This window comes from Gallus gallus, chromosome 12, assembly GCF_016699485.2.
Source record: "Gallus gallus isolate bGalGal1 chromosome 12, bGalGal1.mat.broiler.GRCg7b, whole genome shotgun sequence".
Taxonomy (NCBI): Eukaryota; Metazoa; Chordata; class Aves; order Galliformes; family Phasianidae; genus Gallus; species Gallus gallus.
In genome coordinates, this window is record NC_052543.1 from 14,829,739 (window position 1) to 14,852,259 (window position 22,521).

Consider the following 22,521-nt stretch of genomic DNA (forward strand, 5'->3'; position numbering starts at 1 on the left):
GGAAAAGCTGAGCTGTGCGCGCAGCCCCAGTGCTGGGGACACTGCTGCTCCCACATCTCCGCCCCACGCAGAGCGCACTTTGAAGCATTGCTGTTTTATCACCTGCACGGCCATCACGTGGTGCTGGTAGCAGAAATGTGGCATTTGTTATGGTGTTTGCACGGTCAGAAGGTCAGTGTTGTGAAACCTGGGATAAGCCCACGTTGCATAAAGGCCTCTCGGGTATGGGCTGCCTGAGCCTGGCGCAGAAATATTTCAGCAGCAGTTCATCCCAGCCAGGTTCCGCTGGCAATGGGGAAAGTTGGTGCTGTTCATATCTGGTCAAGTTAAAAAACAGAATAAATCACAGAGCAGTCTTCACAAATGAGGAATATATGGTCACAGGCAAGGGAGAGAGGAACACTTGAAGTAGAATGCCTGTTAAAAATACATCGGTGTTTTGCACCAACACTGGAAGTTTTGCTGCCCATAAAAAATTCATAAGGCATACTGAGAAAAACAGAAAAGCAATTCAGGTGCCTATTTCCTGAGCACTGTCACACTTGCAGGAGTTTAAGCCAGTCCGGATTGATATCTCTTGTTAAATGCCACATCCGCCTTACATCCTGCCTGCCCCATAGTTCAGTGGCTCAAGAAGAAGAAATGACAAGAAGGCCTGGCTTTGTGGGGGAGAGATGGGGACAGCCCGGGGTACTTTGCATTTTCTTCATGGTTTTACAGTCTCCTCTTCAGGGTCCTTTTCACTTCTGCAAACACAAAACTCAAGGTGACAAGTAATTGGACAAGCTAACAAATGAGGCAGGGCTTGCGTGCTTTCCCAGTGGTGAGCTGCTGTGCTCTGCATGCAGCCATGATCAGCCCCTGATACGGCCTTCCATGCCCCAGCTGACAGCTGATGGAAAGCTGTCACACGTATGAGAAAGGAGAGGCTTTGTGCAGGAAGGGCACTAAACCAGGATGATTTATATGAGCTGGGGACAGTGCCCTGTGTGACGTCAGTCTTCCTGGAGCGCAATGGTCCCAGCAGCATCTTCAGGGGATATATGGTGTGAACAGTTCTCTGGGTGAGATATGCCATCCCTTCTCCCCGTTGACATCCCTATGTCAGCAGCTTCATCCTTTTAATACAGTGTGGTGCAAGGGAATGATTGAATCTTACCTCCCATCTCCCCATTAGAAATTGCTGTGTGCTCTCTGCTGTAATGGGGATTCTGTAGGGACGATGCTGGCTCGGTGATGCTGCTCTGGTCCCTATGATGCCATGCCTGGGGAATGCTCTGCAGCCAAGATGGCCTTTGCTCCTTAGAATGACTTCTCAGGGACTCCAACAGCATTCCCATTGCGGCCTCTGCAAGGTCAGGCCGGGCAAATGGCAGCTTTTTAGGCATCTACTCGGCTATTTCTCTTGTTCTGTCCTCACCTGGCTCTGCAATTAAGAAACAAAATCAGCCCAACCCTTGTTAGCTCCTCGGCCAGGTGGGGTGGGTTTGAGGGTAGGAGCCCATGCTTCCTGAAAAGCAAAGGTGCCTTGGGATCTAAGTTCCCGTAATAGGTTTGTGTGTGGTAATGCACAGCATCTTTATTCTTTTCATGCACGCTGAATAACCGGTAAATGACAGGGCCTGATTTTTCAATTGCACTCTGTTTCCAGATGCTGTCACACTTTTAATTTTTGCAATAGCTGCAAGCAAAGCAGTAATCTTGTTTTCCATTTCCCACCACTGCGGTCCTGGCTTTGTTGTTTCCTCCTCTTAATTCCTCTCCTTGATGCGAGCTATTTGATGTTCTCTCCAACTCCCCAAAACGCTGCTGTCTGATCTCACATCTGATGGCTGATCCCTATGAGCAGTGTGCTGTGGGTCCTGCAGGGCAGGAGCGGTGCATTGGCATCTGTTGGGGTGACACTGATCGCTGCAGACACCTGGGCAGGGTGGAGGTGTGTGTCTGTGATTTGTGCCCACACTGGCAGGGTTTGTGTGCTGAAGTGTGCACAGCTATGTGACATATTGCGTGCTAGAGCTTCTGCTGAGAGATGGGACAGCTTCTAAAAGGCTGCTCCTTTAAAGCCTATGGACAATCGCCTCTATGTTTCTGTAGGTCCAGATGACTTAAGTGGAAGTAATTTGTAGGATGTGATTTGCTTCAGTGCATTTAAAAGGTCTGCTCAGGACTGTTATGAAACCTTTGCCCTGTGAGCAGCACAGGGAGGTTTGGTTTCCCATCTGTTTGAGCCCATGTGTTGGATTCTCCTGTGTCTCATAAGGCGTTGGTCTGGCAGATGCTTTCCCTGTAGGCTGGGCACTCATCGTGACCTTTGCTGTGGATTCTCCAGTATCTGGAAAGGTTCAGAGCAGATGCCCTACTCCTGGCTTTCTCCTCTCCCTCGTTGCAGTTGGTATCTTTGAGGTCTTCAGCACCAGTGTGACGTGGGTGAACTGGCCAGAGAGCCCAGATGCTGCTGCTCACAAGCATGGACTGTGATCACATATGCTATGCTGCTTTAGCAAAACAAGCTTGTGGTGCCTTGAAGTTAAGGTTTCAGGGTGCAAAGGGGAGAGACTAAGGCTGCTCCTAAGCTCTTCACCATTCCCCGCAGGCACGGCCCAGCCTGGGCTGATAGCACCTTTGAGACTACAGCTCTCCACCCAGGCAAGCAAACAAATGGGGCTGATTATCCCCCTGTAAAGCTGATAACGCTGATGATAGCAGATGAAGACTGTTAGCTGAAGGTCACCCAGACCTGCAGTAAAGCCTGCCTGAGATCCCCCCCGAGACTGCTCAGGAGAGCAGGGAGCTGTGTGGTTGGGACATTGCTTTCATGGGGGCTGCCCCAGGGGAGAGCTTTGTACTCTTCTTAGATAACCACTCAGCGAAATTAGTTCTGCTTGGAGCAGGAGTTGGGACCTGAAACCTCCACAGTCCTTCCAACCTCTGTGATTCTGATTTCTGCAGGTCCTACAGTAAACAAGAAGAACTTCTGCCCAAAGCCACCGTCTTGTTTCACTTCCTCAGATTTAAATGCTTCCTTTTGGTATCTGCAGTCCTTGTTAAGCCATTTCTCTCTTTCATAATTTTGTGCTTTCATGAACCACTTCTTTAATAAATACAAGACCAAACTGGTTCTTTGGAACCAGTTCATCCATCATCCCAAACTGTTTCTACCGACAGAGGCTGCTGTTAAGAATTAATTAACTGTTCTGCTCAAGCTTCAATCCTGGTCAGCAGTATCGGAATTGCATTAAGTAGAGACATTAAAAATGCAACAGTGTTCATGATAGCAGCCTCATAATATGAACCACTGCTTTGTGTGTGTGGTTTAGCATCCTAATAAATCATGGAGCTCCTGTGCTGGGGTGGTGCGTTCACCCAGTATCGCTGTTTGCCTGCTGTAATGAAGGTGGTCATTCCTGGGCCAGGGACAGTCATCATCACAGCCACCGTATGGCATGGGACACACTGCCATCCCCACACAGTGCAGATCGACTTTCTTTTTCTGTTTTCTTCCCGAAGTCACACTGGAAGCTGCCAGCAGCACCCAGGGGTAATAATACTGCTAGTTTTACCTGCCCTCTGTCAGACGTGCCCACTTCAAGGACCTCATTTCTCTCTTTCCCCAGGTCCCATTAGCAGCATTTTAGTGAACCGCTATGGCAGCCGACCCGTGGTTATCCTCGGAGGCCTGCTGTGTGGCATTGGGATGGTCTCAGCTGCCTTCTGCACCAGCATCATACAGCTCTACATCTGCGTGGGCTTCATTACAGGTAAGAAAAAAGCATCTCCTTTTGATTCACACTTGAAGTTCAGTTCTTATGGCTTGGATATCCTCCTTTGGGCTAAAGGCAATGGGAATTTGGTGGCATAAGGCTGGTGGGGGGTCCTGGCTTGTTGACTGCAGCAGCTGAGCTTTAGCACAGAGCCTGTTCCCAGCTTAGCTCCATGTCCCTGGCTGACCATCGCGTGCAGGGATGTATTCTTTGTAGCTGAGTGCTGTCAGCCAGCGGCAGTGGTAAGGATGGCCACCAGTGCCCTCAGCTCCTGCTGAAGTCAATGCAGGCTGACTGTGCTCTGCCCAGGGCAGGGCAAGCCCTCCCAGGTACAAGTGCAGTTGTAAGGAATGTACCCATGCTCTGATGGAATAGTGTGTTACCTTCCCTCTGTGAGACGTATGAAATTACAGGGAGTTGCTTTGTTTATGTGCCGTTTGCCAGCGTGCCAGGTTAGGAAGTCTTTATCTGGAAATAATACTCATTAGAACCACAACAATTATATTTTCCTATTAAAGATATCCTCTGAATTTTCTATAGTGAAATATGAATCTCCATGTTGGAAACTCTTTCAGTAGAAGACATAGGCCCAGTAGTTCAAAACTGGCTTTTAAGGTTGCAAGGTGTATGCTTTACCTGAACATTCCCTGGCTCAGTGCACCCATATGAGGTGTTGCCGCTCTCTGAATGTGAAAAGTGTGAATCCATCCTTTAAAATCCATACAGTCAGCCACAGTCAAGGCAAATTGGGATGGACCAGTATTGCTTTATCAAATCTGCACAGTACTGAATAAATCCTCATGTAGGATTCCATCTCAAAATGCAGTGATGCATGCACTTGCGTTATTTCCCACCAAAAAATAGCATCCTCTAGCAAGCTGACTAATGCTGGATGAGCACATGGAAACCATAAATCCTTGTTGGTAGAGCTGGGATGTTTCCTCAGAGAGGTGCACATTTTTCATTGGAGATGCCTTCCCTCCTGCGTGCTGCATATGAGGGTGGCTGTATGGATGAGGTCTTAGCTAATAACCCATCATTTCCAGGCATGGTGTGTGTGCTGGGGAAGGAATATTAATTTGACGGAGAGAGGAAGAGGTTTGTAATCCTGCTAACGTGCTTGATGCCTCTAATTATGCCTGAAGTGCTGTTGCTGGTCAGGCCTAACATGGAAGCATTCAAGGGCAATTATGAAGCTGCCTGCTCATCACACGAGACCATGCTGCTGTACAAGGAGAGAGCCTTCTGCAGGGGTGATTTGCTATAAAGCAGCCTGTAAACATCACACATTTTCCAGCCTCCTTTCTGGACTGATGTCAAGGTCTGTGTTCCCGGAATGCTCAGGGATGGAGGTACAACTCTCAGTTGGTACTGGGAGGTCTCCACCACAGTCCTGTGCCTGTGGCATATTAATAGAAATCTCATCAGAGGAGCAGAGCGGGAAGTGCCTGTTTACAGCACAGGGATTAGACAAGGCAATCTTGCTTGCTTTCTTGATTTTGTCTCCTTCCTTTTGTATGCAGAGCAGGGGCCAGGCTCCTGTCAGATCGCTGTCAGAGGCAGCTCTGAAGGAGCTCTGTCTGTGATAGCACTGAGCTGTGGGCTGCATGAGGCACTTCCCTGCATGTGCTGTAAAACCCAGGTTCTCTTCGTCAATAGTCGCTTATTTCTCTGTAGCACTTAGACAAAGAAATGGGGTGTGCAAGCTGTGGGCTTGGATGGGTGCCAGCCTGGACACACTGGGTACATGTTCAAGCACATAACTCTTCATGCCTGAGGTAGAAACAGCAGATTTCAAAGCTAAACACAAGCTGATAAGGACTGGTCTGATTTCAGGTTAATCTCTATCAACAGGGCCACCATTAAATAAAATGGAATCTAGGGTGAAGTACATAGAGAAATGAAACTTGAGCCTTTGTTTTAGTTCTTGAGGCTGAGCATTTAAATACCTGGTAGGGTCTTCCCTTACTAATAAAGGAAAAAACAAGATCGATAGCTACTCATCTCACTTGTGCAGCACCATTACTTCCTTCTGGGGGAGATGAATTTAATCTAGGGAAGGATGTTCTGTGGAGCACGGGCTTGGTTCTGTTCACGCAACACCACCAATAGACCTTTCTGTCATATTCTTGGGGAGAAAATGTGGTTATCCGAGTAACACCTTCAATCATAGCAAAGTTACTGTAGTTTCAAAAAGCTGGAATAAAATGGAAATGAATATTTCCACCTAAAGCCAGCCAAAAGGTTAAAGAAAATTGAAATTCCAGTCAGCCAATTTGAAACTCTCCAAATTTAATTAATGGGAAGACCATGATGTAATATTAAATTAGATTTGTCTGACTGGCAAATTAATGTTCATATAATAAAAGATTCAAGTTGATTATTGGCTAAGTGGGCAGCTGGCATCCAGTCCGATTTTCCTTCACCTCACGATATGGTATAGATCTAAGAAGGATTCTGTCAAAAAGACGGTTCAATATTTGCACATATCTACCAGCCTGGGAATATGGACTTCAAGCAGATTCTAGTCTACTCTGTTGTATCTTCTTGGGTGAAAATAATTTCCATTTCTGAGCACTTCCAGCTATGGTCTCTCACAACGCTGTGTTTTGCCTACACAGTTTTTGGGTCAGTCCTCCTTATAGGTATGAACCCCATCCCTTATAAATTAGGAATAAGTTGTACTTCCTAATGACCTACCAAACGCACGGGCTCTCCAGAACCAGAAATTCATATGGAGAATGCATTTCCTATCAAGGCAAGTTTCAGTGATGTCTTTTTGATTTCTTTCGGTGCTGTAAACTTGCAAGTAATTAAAAAAAAAAACATATCTGAGACTTAGCAAAAAGCATAATTTTGTAAAACTGTTCAAATTTAAGCTATCTAACATCAGTCAAATTCTCCTGCATTGGTTGGTTTCTGCTCTATCAGTGACTAATGATAGCATTTCTTAATTAATTTTGAGGACCTTGACCTTTCTAAATTCTCTTCTGTAAAGCAATATGCCTAATTATGTACTGCAGAGTTAAACAAACTAATTATATAGACTAATGAACAAGAAAAAAATCTGCATGACCCTATTTTCAGGATTCATGTTCTCCAGTATAATCACTTCAAGGATTACATTTCTGCTTTGTTATAATGTGGCTCATTCTTTCCTAGATGATAGGGTGAAAAATATGTGGCATAATTTTAAAATGTCATTTTGACAGAGTTTTGCACATTTAATTTTGTAAGGAAATACTACAAATCATAGAAATGTGTAAAAAGAAGAGATTACCATTTGCTAGTGCTCTTAAATAGAGCCACAGAGCGTTGAGGCCATCACTGCATTTGGTGTTTCTTTCAGATTTTAGCTGTGCAAGAGAAGCTGGATTGCTGAATTAGCAATGCAGATTTATAATAACATTTATATATCTAAATGTAATAAAAATAAATTCTAATTAGAAGAAACAATCTACGCTCGCGTGTAATTGGTATCCTCAGTAGCTGTTTTGCTGTGTACTTGCAGACCTCTTAATCTTATGCATCAGACCTGGCTCACTCACGCCACCAAATGAGGAGCATCTGGGACCTTTCAGGGCATATTCGGTGCCCACCATTCATGGAGGGAGTGCTGGCTGCAGTTTGCATGAAAAGGATGTGCTCTGGTGGCTAGCACCAGGCTTTCATACTGAAGAGCTACTGGCTCTCCATGAATTTGCCTAGAACAATGATTTGAAGACACAACAGTTCTCAAAGCTTTCTTTGCATGTCTCAACCGTTTTTCTTTGTTTCAGGACTGGGACTCGCTCTCAACCTCCAGCCATCAGTGATAATCATAGGGAGATACTTTTTGAAGAGAAGACCTATCGCCAACGGCCTTGCTATGGCAGGGAGCCCCGTCATGCTTTGCACCTTGGCTCCTCTCAACCAGTTCCTTTTTGACAATTACGGCTGGAGGGGCAGCTTTTTAATTCTTGGGGCAATTTTATTACACTGCTGTGTTGCTGGAGCTCTCTTCAGACCCATCAGTGCAGACAAAGCCTCAGTCAAAACCCAGTCAATTGAGGAAGGGAAGGAGGTCCTAAAAGAAGAAGTCACTAAGGATGTCATAGAAATGAACAGTCCCACTAACGTCCGTATGGAGACCAAAACAGAAGAGGAGGAAGAAAGGGACTGTTGTGAAAAAGTCAATAAGTACCTTGATTTTTCCCTCTTTAAGCACAGAGGGTTCTTGATTTACCTGATTGGAAATGTGCTCATGTTCCTGGGCTTCTTTGCCCCCATTGTTTTTCTAGCACCCTATGCAAAGCACATTGGCATTGATGAATACTCAGCTGCTTTCCTCCTTTCAATTCTTGCTATTGTGGATATGGTTGCCAGGCCGACCACTGGCATCATTGCAAACAGCAAGTGGGTGAGGCCACGGATTCAATACTTCTTCAGCTTCTCCATTGCTTTCAACGGCACTTGCCATCTTCTGTGCCCATTGGCTTCTGGCTACACGGGGCTCGTCATTTACTCCGTCTTTTTCGGCTTGGCCTTTGGCATGGTTTGTGCCATGCTTTTTGAAACTCTCATGGACCTTGTGGGAGCTTCCCGCTTCACAAGCGCTGTTGGCTTGGTCACCATAGCGGAGTGCTGCACGATATTGCTGGGACCACCCATTGGAGGTGAGTGTCCTTCCTCCTCCTGCTTTCACTGGCTAGTTGCTCCCTCATAGTGGTTTTATGTAACCTCTTGTCAGCATAGTTTGTAAGAAGTGATTCAAAACGTTTTTTTTCTCTTTTTCCCACCCACCTTTCTTCTGCTGGTAACCTTTGGTGTCTCATCCAGTAATTCTCCTCCACTCCTTTCTGTGTAGTACTGGAGCTGAAGTCAACAGTTTGGGGAGTGATGACACGTCTCGCAGAGCCATTCAGTTCTTCATATTACCATGTGGCTCATCCAGTGTGACAGAAGCAGCTGTATCCTCTTGTTGTCTTAGAGATTCATTAATTAATGACAAACAAAGAAAATACAATTTAAAAATGACCATTTTCTGGGCTGCATAATTTTCTATGTGGAAAAATAACTTAATGACCAAAGACTGCTAATGAGGCTACAGCAGTTCTATGTAATAATCAGTGATATTAGTTTTGTAGGGTTTTCCCTGCTACTTTAATAAGCAGCAAATTTATTGGTTCTTTGGCATTTTAATAACTTACTGCAGGGTTCTGCTTCAGTGAACTAAGTAAATTGTTCCCAGAGTGTTTTATGGCTTTATCTTATTCTCAATGGAAAAGAGGTAGGCTATCCTACTGTTGTACTTTCCAATACTCTACTCATTAAAACTCTCACTGAAACCTATTTAGGAGACCTCTAGGTCATCCTGATTAGCAGGAAAGGAAAAAAAATTGCAATTAACATTTAGTTGATGTTTCACCACCCACATGAAATACACTGTGCATTGAAAACAGTGTATGAAGACATCTAAGAGTGATTCAGGAAGAACTAGGGACCAAAAACAGTTGAAAGTTACTCTTTTTTGTGATCAAGAAATGTATGTGGTGGCCACAAAATCCCTTGTTAGTGTTATGCAGTGGGATAATTAATCATCAGCTTTTCACATTAAGGGTCAGTCAGGAAGTAATTAAGATCCCTCACTTTAAGGAGGAGAACACATTCCAAAAAGTCAGAGAGCTAATGGATGATGAGCCAGTTTCAAGGAGGTCTATCTGCACTATGAATGTCAGGTTAGGAGTGGGTCTTTCTTTAATCAGGATCTGGGATGTTACGAATGGTCTGTGATGCTCCAGTAAGTGGGAATTAATGCTTAGGATCATAATCCCAATAAGATTTGCATTACATTTTGACATAATGGAGAACACTGACATTTCAATTAAGCCGTCTCCCTTCAATTACTCTGTTACTCCATAACAGAGGCATTAACCTTTCAAAGGAACCTGTCACATTTGTCTTGGCATTGAAATTATCTGACACTGAAAGCATCATCTTTGCTTTCCCCAGAACTAATGTTTTCCAGTTCCACACGGTGCACTTTCATCCTCAGATCACAGGTAGAAATGCAGAAAGGGCGGCTGTGACCAAAGGCTGAGTCCCCTCCAGTGCTGGAGAATGACCCGTGGTAGAACATTGATGGGTGTTTGTCACTACTCTGAGACCAGACCCAGTGGCTAGGTGCCATCTCACACAGAGCTTTCAGAAAGCTGCCACTATCCCGTTCCACTTTATTATACAAACTTCTGGTAGTGTTACCCACATCAACGTTAACTACCCCCAGGCTGTAAAGTGGAGCACGTGTGAAGTATTTGTGGGATCAGAGCGCTTGGGGAAGAGATCAGAAGTACAGAGAATGTTTTATTTTATCCTAAAGCCACAAGGGTGTCCCTTTATAGATAGGAACTGATAACACGATAGTCCTTCCTTCATCTCTAAAGTTTCTTTCTTTTTTAATATGTCTTTTACAGGAACACTTATTGATACCTTTGGGGACTATAAATATATGTTCATTAAATGTGGGGCTGTGATGGTCCTGGCAGGAACATTCCTGTTCATCATGAACTACTATAATTACCGTATGCTTGCCAAGGAGGAGAAGAAAAGAAAGGCAAAAGAAGAGGATACTAAACCTGTAAGGACAGAAAATGAAGGCAGAAATAACTGGAACAAAGAACACGTACAGGATGGACCTGAGTTGGAACCTCTGAGAGAGGAACAAGAAGGACTAAAGAAAGAAGCAAATGGCACAAATGAAGTTTAAACCTGTTCTCAGGGGCTGAAGAGGGAATTACCTCCCTGTTGCTTATGTTGGCACTAGCTGTGAAATCACACCAGATTTTTAAATTTTGCCCTGTACTTTGCCATGTGTTTTCTTTGTCTTAAGAGAAGACTGGAACAGAAACAAATTTAGTTTCTTATAAAGTGCTGGGACACACAGAGCAGTATCCATCCACGTACCAAAGGATCTGAACCAGTTTTCTTCAGACATTTCCCATTTTCCAGAGGGCCTGTAACCACTGCCCTACTATTATTCCCAGTACTATAGCTCTGTTTGGTGAAAAGGGCAATGACCATCAGGGTCAATGCTGAGCCCTTCCACTGGCTTGTATGGGCTTTGCATTGAGCACTGTGGTGGCTGGATCTGCTCACCACGCAGTCCGAACACTTTGACTCTTTGATTGCAGCATCACGATTATCCCAGGAATTTGGTACCACCTCTATCTCATGGAAAAAGAAAATAGACCATATGCTCATCTTAACTACATGAGTTAGAGCCAACTGAAAACACAAGGGCAGTTTGTGCCTGTGCTGGCAGCAAAGCAGCCTGTCCCTGTGGCCAGAGCATGCTAGGAAGGAGCTGACTTGGGGTGGCTCATGGTAGCTTGACCATGGACTTTCTCAGGGACCTCTGCACTTAGCAAAATGGCATTTTTTTCAGGGGGAGTACACCAAGCTAACTTGCTGCAGGAGTCCTTATTCTAGGTCATTTTTCTGTGCTGGGCAGAAACTTAAATTGCTTAAACTTTGTTCAGGGTTTTGTGGGTTTTTTTTTTTTCCCTCCTACGAGATCAGATATTACTAACCAATATCTAAGTGCCTTACAGTTCTTAGTTTTTTTACAGCACCCTGGTGAAGCAGTAATTACAACTAGTTAATTGTACAAATGAAATACTGAGAAGCTATGGGCATCAAGTCAGTGAATAAAGCTTAGACGTGCTACAGCTGAAATGGGATCCATTGCCCTGAGTCAAGAGCCTTGGCCACGTACAGAAGAAAGCAATCAGCAGCTGAGGAGGGGAGCTGACAGCCTGCCAGCTGAGTACAGGCATCCTACTGCTGGAAAATAGAAAATACCAGCAAGTGTGTATTAAACCACTGCCTGCCTCCTTTGTGCATTGTGCTATTTAAGCTTAATGATTTAAAACACTGTCTTAGAGCTGGAACTTTGTGCATCCATCCTGGAGGGAATCTGAACACAGCTGCCTCCTCCCCAGCTAGTCACCATCCCACTGCTGGTGCTGCAATACCTGATGGCCTCATGCTATTCTGCTGCAAGAAATACTGCTTCCCTGGGTCAGTGTTGCAGAAGTAGAGACAAGTCCACATAGGAATCTCTCCTCTGCTGGTGATAATGTTGATCTGGGTTCTGACAGCAAGCACTGATATACTTTGTAATAAGCAGCCATTGCCTGAGAGCTATGGATGGCCAGCATGGCATCCTCTAGTTAAATCATGTCTTTTTGAGTTCAGCTCCAAGTGTCCAGGTAGAAACAAAGACTGCGGAAGCAGATGACCCAACCCTGAAGGTAACAGCTGTCCATAGAGCAGCGATCACCTTTCTTTGCTTCAGTGGAACCCGTATGTGATCAAATTTCTTTTTTTCCCCATGTCTTTATCACCCAAGAACTGTATTTAATTATCACTTATATACATGCTATGAAGAATGACCTGTAAAAATCTTTCCATAGATACACTGTCCTCTTAAATGTAGATTGTTCATATCTCATAGAAAAGTTGTACAGTGAAACCTTTTGTTCCACTGAAGAATAATGGTCTTTACCTATTGGCAGCAGTAGGACTTGAATTTATTCCTTATATTGCATTTCTTGGAAAAAAACAGAATTTGTACAATGTATTTAGCATTTTGTTGCTGTATTTTTAATATCCCTTATTTCTATCAAATATGTTGTATGGCTGTTCAGTAAGAAAGGTGTTAATAGGAGATCCTGAACATTTTCTAATGTACCTTCTGGATGCTTTCATATGCTTAATAAATCTCTTCTAAAAAAAAAGAAATGATTTGACATTTATTCATTATAATCCATAGGGCAACTCTGTCTTTCTGTTAGGTAAGTATTTTATCCTTGCAGGGTCTCTAGCCAGAGCCCCATGTAAATGGTAATACAACTCTGATTTGCAGCCTCTTATCCCAGGGCTTGCATCAGGAACTCCTTACAACACTGTTTCTCAGACATTCTGATATTTTCAGTGACTCCAGCCAGCCTGACTCACACCTCCTTATGCAGGAACCCATAGTAAGTCTGAAAGTAGCTGAGAATGAGCTGGTGAGGATTTGACAAGATTATTTTCATATCTTCCCACCAGGTCACATCAATTAATTCAAGGAACAACGACCCAGATCCTCCACTCTCCTTACTGCAGGAGCTACTGCTAAGGCTCTTCGTCTAAAGTAAGCTTTTTAGGTCATAGAACATTGCTGAAACAGATAACACCTCTAATAGAAAGGCTTTGTTTGTTTGTTTGTTTAGCTATCTTTGAAAATCCTCTGGAAGAGATACACCTTTGTTAACTTGTCCCCAGGAACAGAAAAATGCTGTGTTGAATAACCAGTGCTTTATGGCTTCCAAAGTCTTTTATATTAAGCATCTACTTCATTTAACCCACTCAAGCCTCTTGTCATAGAAACAAGTACTCCTTATCACATAGGAAGTCAGACTATCTTAATGCAATTTTGGAGATGAAGGCTGTTTTTCAGGTTGGTTGCCTGCCTATTCCCTGTCACCCTGTCTCCTGTTCCCACTGTGGGTTCAAACTTCAGATCACAACATATTGCTGATCAATTCAGCAAAGCGATGCCAAATAACTGTGTACTTTTAAGCATGTGAGTAGCTCCAGAAACGCTTTGCTGAATCAAATCCCTTGGATTCAATGCCTTGCAGGTTTAAGAGGCAATCCAGGCTTGGAAAACTCTCCAGTTTTAATAAGAACATTTTTCAGTTATTAAAAATGTTTGTTGTGATATAAAATATCCATTAAAAAGAGCTCTTGTGAAGGAGTAGAAGCTGCCTGTGCACCTAATGTAGTGACTTGGGAGGCAAATTGGACAGGACACAGTGTACTTACACGCATCCTGAGGCCAGGAAAGCACCAGTGTAAGCAAGTTGAGAGGTGTGAATGTTGTTCCCAGGGTTGCCAGAGCTTCTACAAGAACCTGTCTGCGATGCTGAGCCATTGTTCCCCACAACCAACAGACCAGGCAGCAACACAGCGCTCAGCACAGCCTCAAAGTAAAAAAAAAAATAAAAATGAAGCATTAATTTAGCACACAAAACCCTGCTACGAATCTCCAGGTTAGCTACCATATAGATGTGTTTGAAGTATGGAACTGTGTTATTCTACATGAGATTATTCAGGACAGTTCCCATGGCAGCTGACACCAAATTTATTTGACTGCGTTCAGAAAATGCCTGGTAGACAATACAGGAGCATTCAGATTTTATTGAGGAACGAATTTAAAAGATGACTTTCATGCCCTCCACAGCGACAGTGACACTGACTATAAAGGAGTATTATTTAGACTTATCAGAACCACGTGAGAGTGTTTTGATGACTGACATTCATAACTGTCAGCAGAGCTTCCCACAGCAGCAATACAGCTGTGAAACAAAGACTTCATCTGCCATCAGTTTTGGTACTTACTGAAGTACTGCTGCACTTATATACATATATATGTGAATATATATATATTAATTTATATACATGTATATAGAAAAGATAAAAATGAATATATATATATATATATAACCATATATATACACCATATATAATATATTACATATATATATATATATATATATATATATATAAAACCATATTTACATTTCTTAAAAATGAAGTAGATTTGGACGTTGTTGAAAAATCCAATTCTTAAAATGGTATTTACTTCTTTATATATTGCTGCTTTTTGAAACATACTCCACATTTCCCCAGTGCTACTGCTAATTATAATTTTGAACTGAAAATACTTCCTCTTTGCTCTCCTGTCCTTTATTCTCTCACAGAACACCTCACCTGGACACGGTCACTTCACACTGATTGTGGCTGTCACAGCATACTACATTTCCAAAAGCTCATTTCCCCCTATTTTGGCATTTTTGAAACACTATAATCTCAGTAAAGAAAGAGTTGCAAGCCATCCTTGAGTTTGAAAGACCAATTGTATGAAAATATAGGAAAGTCGGTGGCAGATATTTGGCCATAAGCATCCATAGCTGTCCCAGATGCCTCAGCTCTGCTGTTTTTGTACACAAAGGACCCTTTAAGGCTTACTAAAATCTCTCCAGAAGTTTGCATTTAGCTGAATTAGCGTCCCAGCCACTGATGTGGGAAAGGTTAGGGGAGGTCCCGGCAGGCCTGCATATTTTTTAAAGTCTTTTGGTGAATGCAGCTCTATTTTACTTCTGCCCAAATGAGGCACACACACCCAGCAGATTTTAGAATCACAAAAGAGCTCTAAGATCATCTAGCCCAACCGTCCACCTACCACCCAACATCGCTTCTATGCTTTCCTGGTTAAATTCATCTGTTTCTAAGGAAGGGAAGATATTCATTCATCAGAAGTATTAATCCACCAGAGGTCTAATTCTGGTCATTCCAGGTCTAATTCTGACTGAGCTCAGACACATCAGCCTCCTTTTGCATCCCGCATTCCCTTTGATGTGTAAAGCAGAGTCGATCTATGCCCGCTGTTAGCAGCTGATGCACTAATACCACTGCAGTGAGATATATAGGGACAAGCACTTCCCTTGTACTGCAGGCCTTTTTATCCCCTTCCTGGACAGATGAGATTCTTAAGTAGTTTTTAATCAGCATGTAATCAGCCTCGGCCATTAGTTATGCCATCTGATCACAAACATGACTCCAGACAGAGATCCTTAGGATATCTAGGAAGATCCATGCATTATTAAGTGAAACAACCGCAGACTCAACCTATCACCCATTGCTACTACATATAATAAGTGCTTGTTGAGCAAACTTGCCAAGTCTAATTAACTTCCCAGCAGACTACCCTGTTTTTCTGGTGTTTTTTTTTTCTTTTTTCTTTTCTTTCTGGCACTTGCACAAGCCTAATGGAAACCACAGCAGGCCTGCTCCTGCAGAGTCAGAGCAGGGAAGGAACTCTGGTGTGCTTCAAGCTTCCAAGATGGTCCCTACTGTATGTGCAGATGCATGCACCCACATCCCAGTCTCAGACACACCAGAGGGAAAACCCACAAGCTGAAGCCTTGCACTGAGGGGCTGCATTCCCCAGTGATGTGAGGACGGATGTGTTAAAAGACAGTGGGGTTGCATAAAAGTGGAGGCAAGAGGGATCTCCGTGGCTGGGCCCTCCCTTCATAGAACCATGACGTTTGGAAAAGACCTCTCAATTCATCTAATTCAACTGTCCACCTACCAATACTGCCCACTAAACCATGACCCTAAGTACAACCATGTTTCTTGGTTCTCCATCAAGAAACATGTTCTCCGTGTTTCTTGATCACCTCCTTCCCTCTCTTCCAACCAGGGTAACAACATGATAACCATCCCTAGCTAATGACTTGGGGGGTGATTTGCGATTTCCCTTTGTGCTTACTCTTTTGAAATCTATTAGCATTACTCCTAAAAGTCAACTTAACGCTGCAGTGGGTAATTATGTGGAAGGATTTTCAAGCACACGTTCCTGCATGAGGTGTTGTGCTCTCCAGAAAGCCTATCAGGGGTCTGTCTGACAGAAGACCTCATGAGTTGATACTGGAAAGATGAACGAGACCTCATATCTCATCCAAGAAATTAACAAGGAAGACTGTGCTGATTAATTAAGACCAGATGCAAAACCTCCGTGCTGCCTTGGAGGGTGGGCTATAGCCATGTGGGTCTTCTACACAGAGTGCAAACATCATCTCTACTATGATACTTAAACAGAAGAAATACCACTCCTCTGGAGAAAAGTCTCCATTTGAACACCTCTGCCAATGGGATTGCTTAGAAAATCCCACATAGAATGTGAGTGTCATCCTATCGCTGAGCTCAACATTTTGGATAACATCCCTACAGTTTAGGCTTATCTTTTCCTCTTTTCCTTATTATTAGCAAACTATTGCCCGTTGTTTGTTTTTTTTTTCCTAACAGAAAAGATCATTAATGTTGTGCCTAGAACCACACTGACTTCATTTACTCAGCAACGCGTGTCCTCTGACCTACCTGTCAAAGACACGCTTCAAAATACAGCGTTGTGTAGCACACTGCAGTACAAAACACAAAGGACAATTATACCATGATTTCGACTTTCAGCTGGAGAAGATGGTAATTACACACTGTATAAATAGATGTGCAGTGAAGTAGCTTTGTAATTACAGTGTAACTAAGCTGTAGCTAATTTACCTACATTCTGAAGTGTATCTAAAGTTAGTAATTATGGCCAGCACATGATGAAATACTAGCAATATACTTACCTTCACACGGTGTATTATTTTTCACCCGTATCTATCATGAACCTAGATATTTTCCAGGGATTAATGATAGGCTGTGAAAAGTTGATAGCCTGAAGTTCAGCAGAGAGCCATTAAACTGGCCTGGTCATTAATCCCTGGAAAATACCCTGCACCAAGGTTGTTGTAAGGTGAATATGGAAAATAACTTTCCACATGTGTTGACTTTTAGTTTGGCTGTGATGTCTTTGACAGTGTGTAGAAGGAACACCCCAAACACGAGGGGCTCTCTCCTCTGGTAGCTGGACGTGTCTGATGGTAGAAAGGTTGAATCCTCCCTCAGCCCACCTCTGTACATCATTGTGGGATGTCTATAGAAGACCCTGAACAGACAGTTTGCTTTCCTGCCTTAGCCACAGCTATTTGGCAATATTTAGACGTTAATTTTAAACTGAACCTCCATTTCCTTTAACGTGTAATTCCAGCTTCTCTGAACTGAGAAACAACAGTGGCAGTCAGGTAAAAATACCCATTACTGGGGGAATGTGTAAAAACACTGTTTCATCAGTCATCCTGCTCACATGATTCTCTCCCAGAACTGAAGGTGGTAATGAAAGTAATTTAACACACATCTATAATTAATTTACTACATTCTTCCTGCTGATGGCAATCACCTTACCTAGCAAAGTTCATGAAATTGATCTTAATGCATAAAAATAGAGATGGAAACATGTTCAAGGCATCTAAATGTGGTGTACCCCTGAGCCTGGAGGCAGTTCAACACTGTTTGGAGAGATGTGCTGGGGCTCATTCAGCAGGAGCCATTACCTATGAGCAATGACAGCGGGTGCAAATGGGTAGGGCCTTCCCCTCCACACAGAGGTGAGGTCCTGCATTCTGCAATGTGTGCAGCGTGGGTTCAGGGGTTCTGCACAAGAGGACAAGCTGCTGGGCCACAGCTCCTATGCACCTGATTTGAAGGGCAGCTCTGGGCAACACGTAGAAAATGCAGATGTGTGAGCATGTGTGAAAAAGCAGAGCTAGAAAAGCAGAAGAGCGTATCAAAGCGTGCGTTCATCACCTGTAACAACTGTATGAAGTGAAGATTCCTCAGCAACGCTCAGGAAAAGGCTCTTCTTCTGTGTGCAGGGCTGAACAGTGGCGTCAGGACACGCAGAACTTGTGTTGCTGGAGAGGGGGTGTGGACCAGGCTGAAGATCTATCCAAATGGGCATCTGAATGTCTCCAGCTTCATGACACACAGGCTTCATCTGGAAGGGCTGAGATGAGTGGTTAACACTTAAGGGTTGTTGCTCTAGGAAAAAAAAATAAATAGGAAAGATGTCAGCAAGAGGCAGGAAAAGGCAGCTTTTCTGGAACGAAAGCATAATATGAGATGACACTCACCTACAAAAGGGGATCTTAGTGGTGAGGTAAGTGGGAGGAGGATTAAACCAGCACCGGACACAGAGAGACAGAACAAAGCCACCCTTCCTCTGAATTCCCACATCCCTCAGCACGCGCTGTTAGCTGTACAATGACAAACACTCCCAATGGGATATGCAAAACTCTCTTGAATGGACTATGGTAGGTCGGTTTGAAGGAATCTTCGTCACATCTTCTTTAATCAAAGAAAGGTGATACTGTAGCTGGGGAAGAAAAAGAAAAAAAAAATCATTCAGAGGCCGAAACCAACCAAAGCAATCAATCATTCAGGACCAAATTGCCACCCTGCTCTCAGCCGCAGCCCAGGAGCGGGCAGCCCGCAAACAGCCCCGCAAACAACAGCCCCGCTGTGCGCACCAAGCGGAGGTGCGGTGGGAGCTCAGCGTGGCCGCTAGAGGGCAGCCTTGCCCCGCTCTTCTCCTCCTTGCTTCTGCCTGCGGTTATTTTACCTCTGGATGCGCACGCTCTTTGCAGGGCACTTTCAGATTCCCCTTTGCTTTTCCCCCCTTTTCAACTGGGTCGTCGTTCGTTAGCTGACAGTAAAAGAGATACGTTTCCTGGTAGAGAAACTGTGTGTTTTTTCTCCTGCTCTTTCCCCAGACTCTCTACTTTGGTTTTGCTCATTTTCAGAACGGTGCTCTGTTATAATCTCTTAGGTTTCTTTTCTCCCCAGAACTCCTATCGGCTGTCAGATCACTGCTATGATCTGCAGACGATCACTATCACTGTGCTACATCCTTAGGTATTACATTAACCTCAGCTACATGCAAATCTGGGAAGGGGAGCAGAAACAGAACAGCAAAATATACTTCTCCTTTGCCTACAGTGGCACTGCCACCCCAACCCACTGCCCGCCCAGGAGGCAGCAATGACAAATTATCACATAGACAGGAAAATGCAGAACACAAAAGGATGTGGTGCACCAGGAGCTGGGCTCCGTCTTCATTTCTGCCACAGGACCTCACTTTTAAGTTTGTCCCAGGTGTTCCCCCTCAGGATTTGTCCCAGTGCTTTACTAATGACTGGGATCCTCTTCCTAAACGAAGAGCACCAGCGGGACCTGAGGTCAGACGTGGGCTCAGCATCCTCCTGCTCTGAGAGTGTTACCTGATGCAGCAGCTCTTTGGGGGTCCCTGCAAGGTTGGCACTGCCCTGGAAACGATGGTGGCCAAGAACCCAAATGGGTGAATTAGAAAGTCCCTCTCCTCAGGTGCTGGAAAATTTCCTCCTCCTGCTCATCTCTGGGAAATTACTTCAGAAAGCATAGAAATACATTCAGTATTAACTTTTTTCCATGAATTCTGCTGAGCCTTTAGTTATCGTGGTTTTCCAGAGCTGATGGTTGGTGTACACAGCACCAAAAGGCTGTTTTGCTGCCGGAAAGGTAAAGATCAGCTGGCAAGAAATTCAGATCCTGGCACCTATATTTCCATCAAGATTTAAAGCCCCAAATGCTGATGTCTGCCCATTAGCTCCACAGTGAACAGTGGCAGCACATGGGCGATGAAAACCAGAGCAAGATGAGGAGCAGGTCATCGGCCTCTAACCCCACAAGCTCCCTACAAAATGAGACCTGGGAGTCAGCAACAGGGTGGGAAGAAAGAGCACAGATAAAACAGGGTGGGAACGGTGCAAGAAGGCAAGAAGTGTTGGTTGAAAAAAGCTGTCATCACTGCCCAGACTGAGAGCTTATTTCTCCCTCCGCACATGGCACGTGGGCACATGGTATTCTTATGCATTCACTTAATGTCACCACAACCCCTGTGACTGCAGGGGAGAAGCGTGGGCCCAGCATGATTATATCCACTGCCACATGCACAGAGGGTTTTGAAGGAAACATGGCAGTATCTGAGAACCTCATCTCTTTCCAAGAGAGAAAATAACCAGGAAGCCCTGGAGCGAGTCCCCAAAGAGATGCCACTGCATTTAATGTGTATTTATGCAGCTATTTAGAGGCAAACGAGCAGCAGTGATTATGTATAGAATAAAACGGCACAGCAAAGGGAGACTGCTTTAGTTTCCGCTCTATCTGATTAGCCAGGAAGAACAACAGACTGATGTGCTCTGAGCAAACAGAAGTAAGTCTAAGTGTCCCATCCTTGGGGGATTCACTGTTACTTACTGGATGGAACAAAATGGGCCAACGAAAGGGGGTTGTCTCAAACCAGCCCAAACACTTGGCAGCCAGAGCTGAGCACTCCTGCCATGCACCTGCCTGGTGCAGAAGTTGATGGGGCTTATTGATGCCACTGCTCTGCTCTGTGGCTGGGAAAAAGCCCTCAGTTAGTTCTAGCTCCAACAGCAGCTGCTCTGCAACTGAGTGCTGCAATCAGTGGGAACCGTGGCGCAGGAATGGGCTGTGGCACAAAGTAAGCCTCTCCTAGACACGTTTAAACACAGAATACTGAAGATTATTCAGCTCTATAGAAGAGCTGAACCTGATGGCTCAAGTCTGCTCAATGCTGTGAGATGCCAGCTGGATGCTGAGAGAGGGGAAACCATCACCCCACAAGAGAAAAAAGCAGTGGTTTATGGTGATCTTTCCCCACCTTGCATGCAGCTATCAGAAACTGTATCCCTGACACAGCTGACACTGCAACAGCTCAAAGAGAGCCTTCCAGGAGCCAGTGCTGTAAAGAAAGTTGTGCACGAGCTCCTTGCTGCACCCACAACATGACGTCTGAATGTCACCGTCACCAGACCAGCTCTGCTCCCACAGGGACCTTACAGGTGCAGGGAAGGGGTGCACTTGGGTTGGGCTGCTGGAGGAGCAATTTGAGCTCCATGGTTTCATCCATCTATCTTAGGCGTCTACTGTGGGATCACAAAGCACTAATAAGCATCATTGCTCAGAGCACCAGGTGCAGTTACCAAGGCTCGGGTACTCCACTGAAGGGTAGGATGGCTTGAATAAGTGATAGAGTGGCTGGAACAACTCCTTCAGTGATGGTTACAGTTCGGTAGCTTTCTTTATGCAGCAAATATCCAACACCAACAAAGTCCCCTGACCTAACTAATAAGTAACACTACCAGAGCAGGCAATAAGACTGCATGGAACGTGTATTTCATGAACATGCAGCCAAACAAATCTTGCATACAGTGAGAGGTCAGGCTAAAAGTTATTTACCTTCTGTGCTTTGCAGGGCTGTGCTGGTCCAGGTACAGTACAGCAGCAATTAATCCACCACCTCCTTTTCCTGCTCCATGGGAAAACAGCTGAGCTGCCCATGAGATAGGAGGTCTGAGTTGTACCCCAAAACCTGCAAAACAACTGATATAATGCTAATAAATGAGGTATTTTGTTGTCTCATCAGAACACAGGATGACGATTCCCTCAGCACTTTCCTCTATTAACATCTCCCTTTTCTTTAAATGTTTTAATAATCTTTCCATTTCTCAGTTACTTTTTAAATGGGATGAGAAAGTGAGCTTTCCCCACAAACCACGCTGTGCTATAAACACCACTACAGCTGTGCTTAGGAAACATTTAAATAAACTCACTGACACAGAATGGGAAGAACTACTCCTACTTACAGTCAGTGGTATGATTTTCAGCCTGGAAAAAGATCCTGTTATATATATATATGTATAGATAGATATATCTAAAGGTCAGCAGCATAATTCTTTGTTCCTTTCTCCTCATCAGGGAAGATTCATCAGAATTAAAAATAATAATAATATAAAAATCTGTGGTTTCTGCAAACGCACTGTAGCAAATTTCTAAATGAAGAATGGCAATAGCTTTAGAAAGCCTGGTATGGAAAAGGTCATTCTCAGAAAGGAGTGCTGGTAATGCAAAAACTGAGTGAAACAGAAGCGACTTAATAGAATATGTCAGAAAGGACTGTTCAGCTGTGATAATAACAAGGCTTCTGCATTTTATTATTTTTTAGCCTATATTCCCGAGCAAGCAAAGCTCGCACAGTCACACTGTGTGTGCCGCTATGCGTCTCTGTCTGTTCCTCCTGAGTGATTTTGGAATCCTTTGGGCTGTCTGCACTGAATTTGAAATGGAACAGCATTTCAGGGGGAACTGAGCTCCTTCAGCTGTTGCTCTATGTACAAGTTTCCATTCAAGCTGATGGTAGGTTAGGCATCATTGGCACAGCTTGGAC

The 22,521-nt window shown here is 44.1% G+C and overlaps 1 protein-coding gene and 1 long non-coding RNA gene across 16 annotated transcripts in view; one reads left to right on the forward strand and one right to left on the reverse strand.

Moving 5' to 3' along the window:
• Window positions 1-11,355, forward strand: part of LOC416086 (monocarboxylate transporter 2-like) — a 31,835-nt gene extending 20,480 nt beyond the window's left edge. For 11 of the 15 annotated variants that reach the window (XM_015293259.4, XM_046900236.1, XM_015293260.4 and 8 more), the window contains 3 exons: window positions 3,618-3,761; window positions 7,544-8,419; window positions 10,217-11,355. In XM_015293259.4, coding sequence (XP_015148745.2) covers window positions 3,618-3,761; window positions 7,544-8,419; window positions 10,217-10,509 — 1,313 coding nt within the window. In that variant the 3' untranslated portion in view covers window positions 10,510-11,355. Of the gene's footprint in view, window positions 1-3,617; window positions 3,762-7,543; window positions 8,420-8,610 lie in introns of all 15 variants that reach the window. The other 4 variants (XM_040646410.2, XM_046900239.1, XM_025154569.3 and 1 more) reach the window with 3 other exon arrangements.
• Window positions 6,035-21,947, reverse strand: LOC107054416. The gene is made up of 5 exons (XR_001468649.4): window positions 21,534-21,947; window positions 18,368-18,609; window positions 18,042-18,275; window positions 13,614-13,771; window positions 6,035-8,728 (listed from the first exon to the last, which is right to left on the reverse strand). It is a non-coding gene; the product is annotated as an uncharacterized LOC107054416 (long non-coding RNA).
• Window positions 21,948-22,521: the final 574 nt, after the last annotated feature.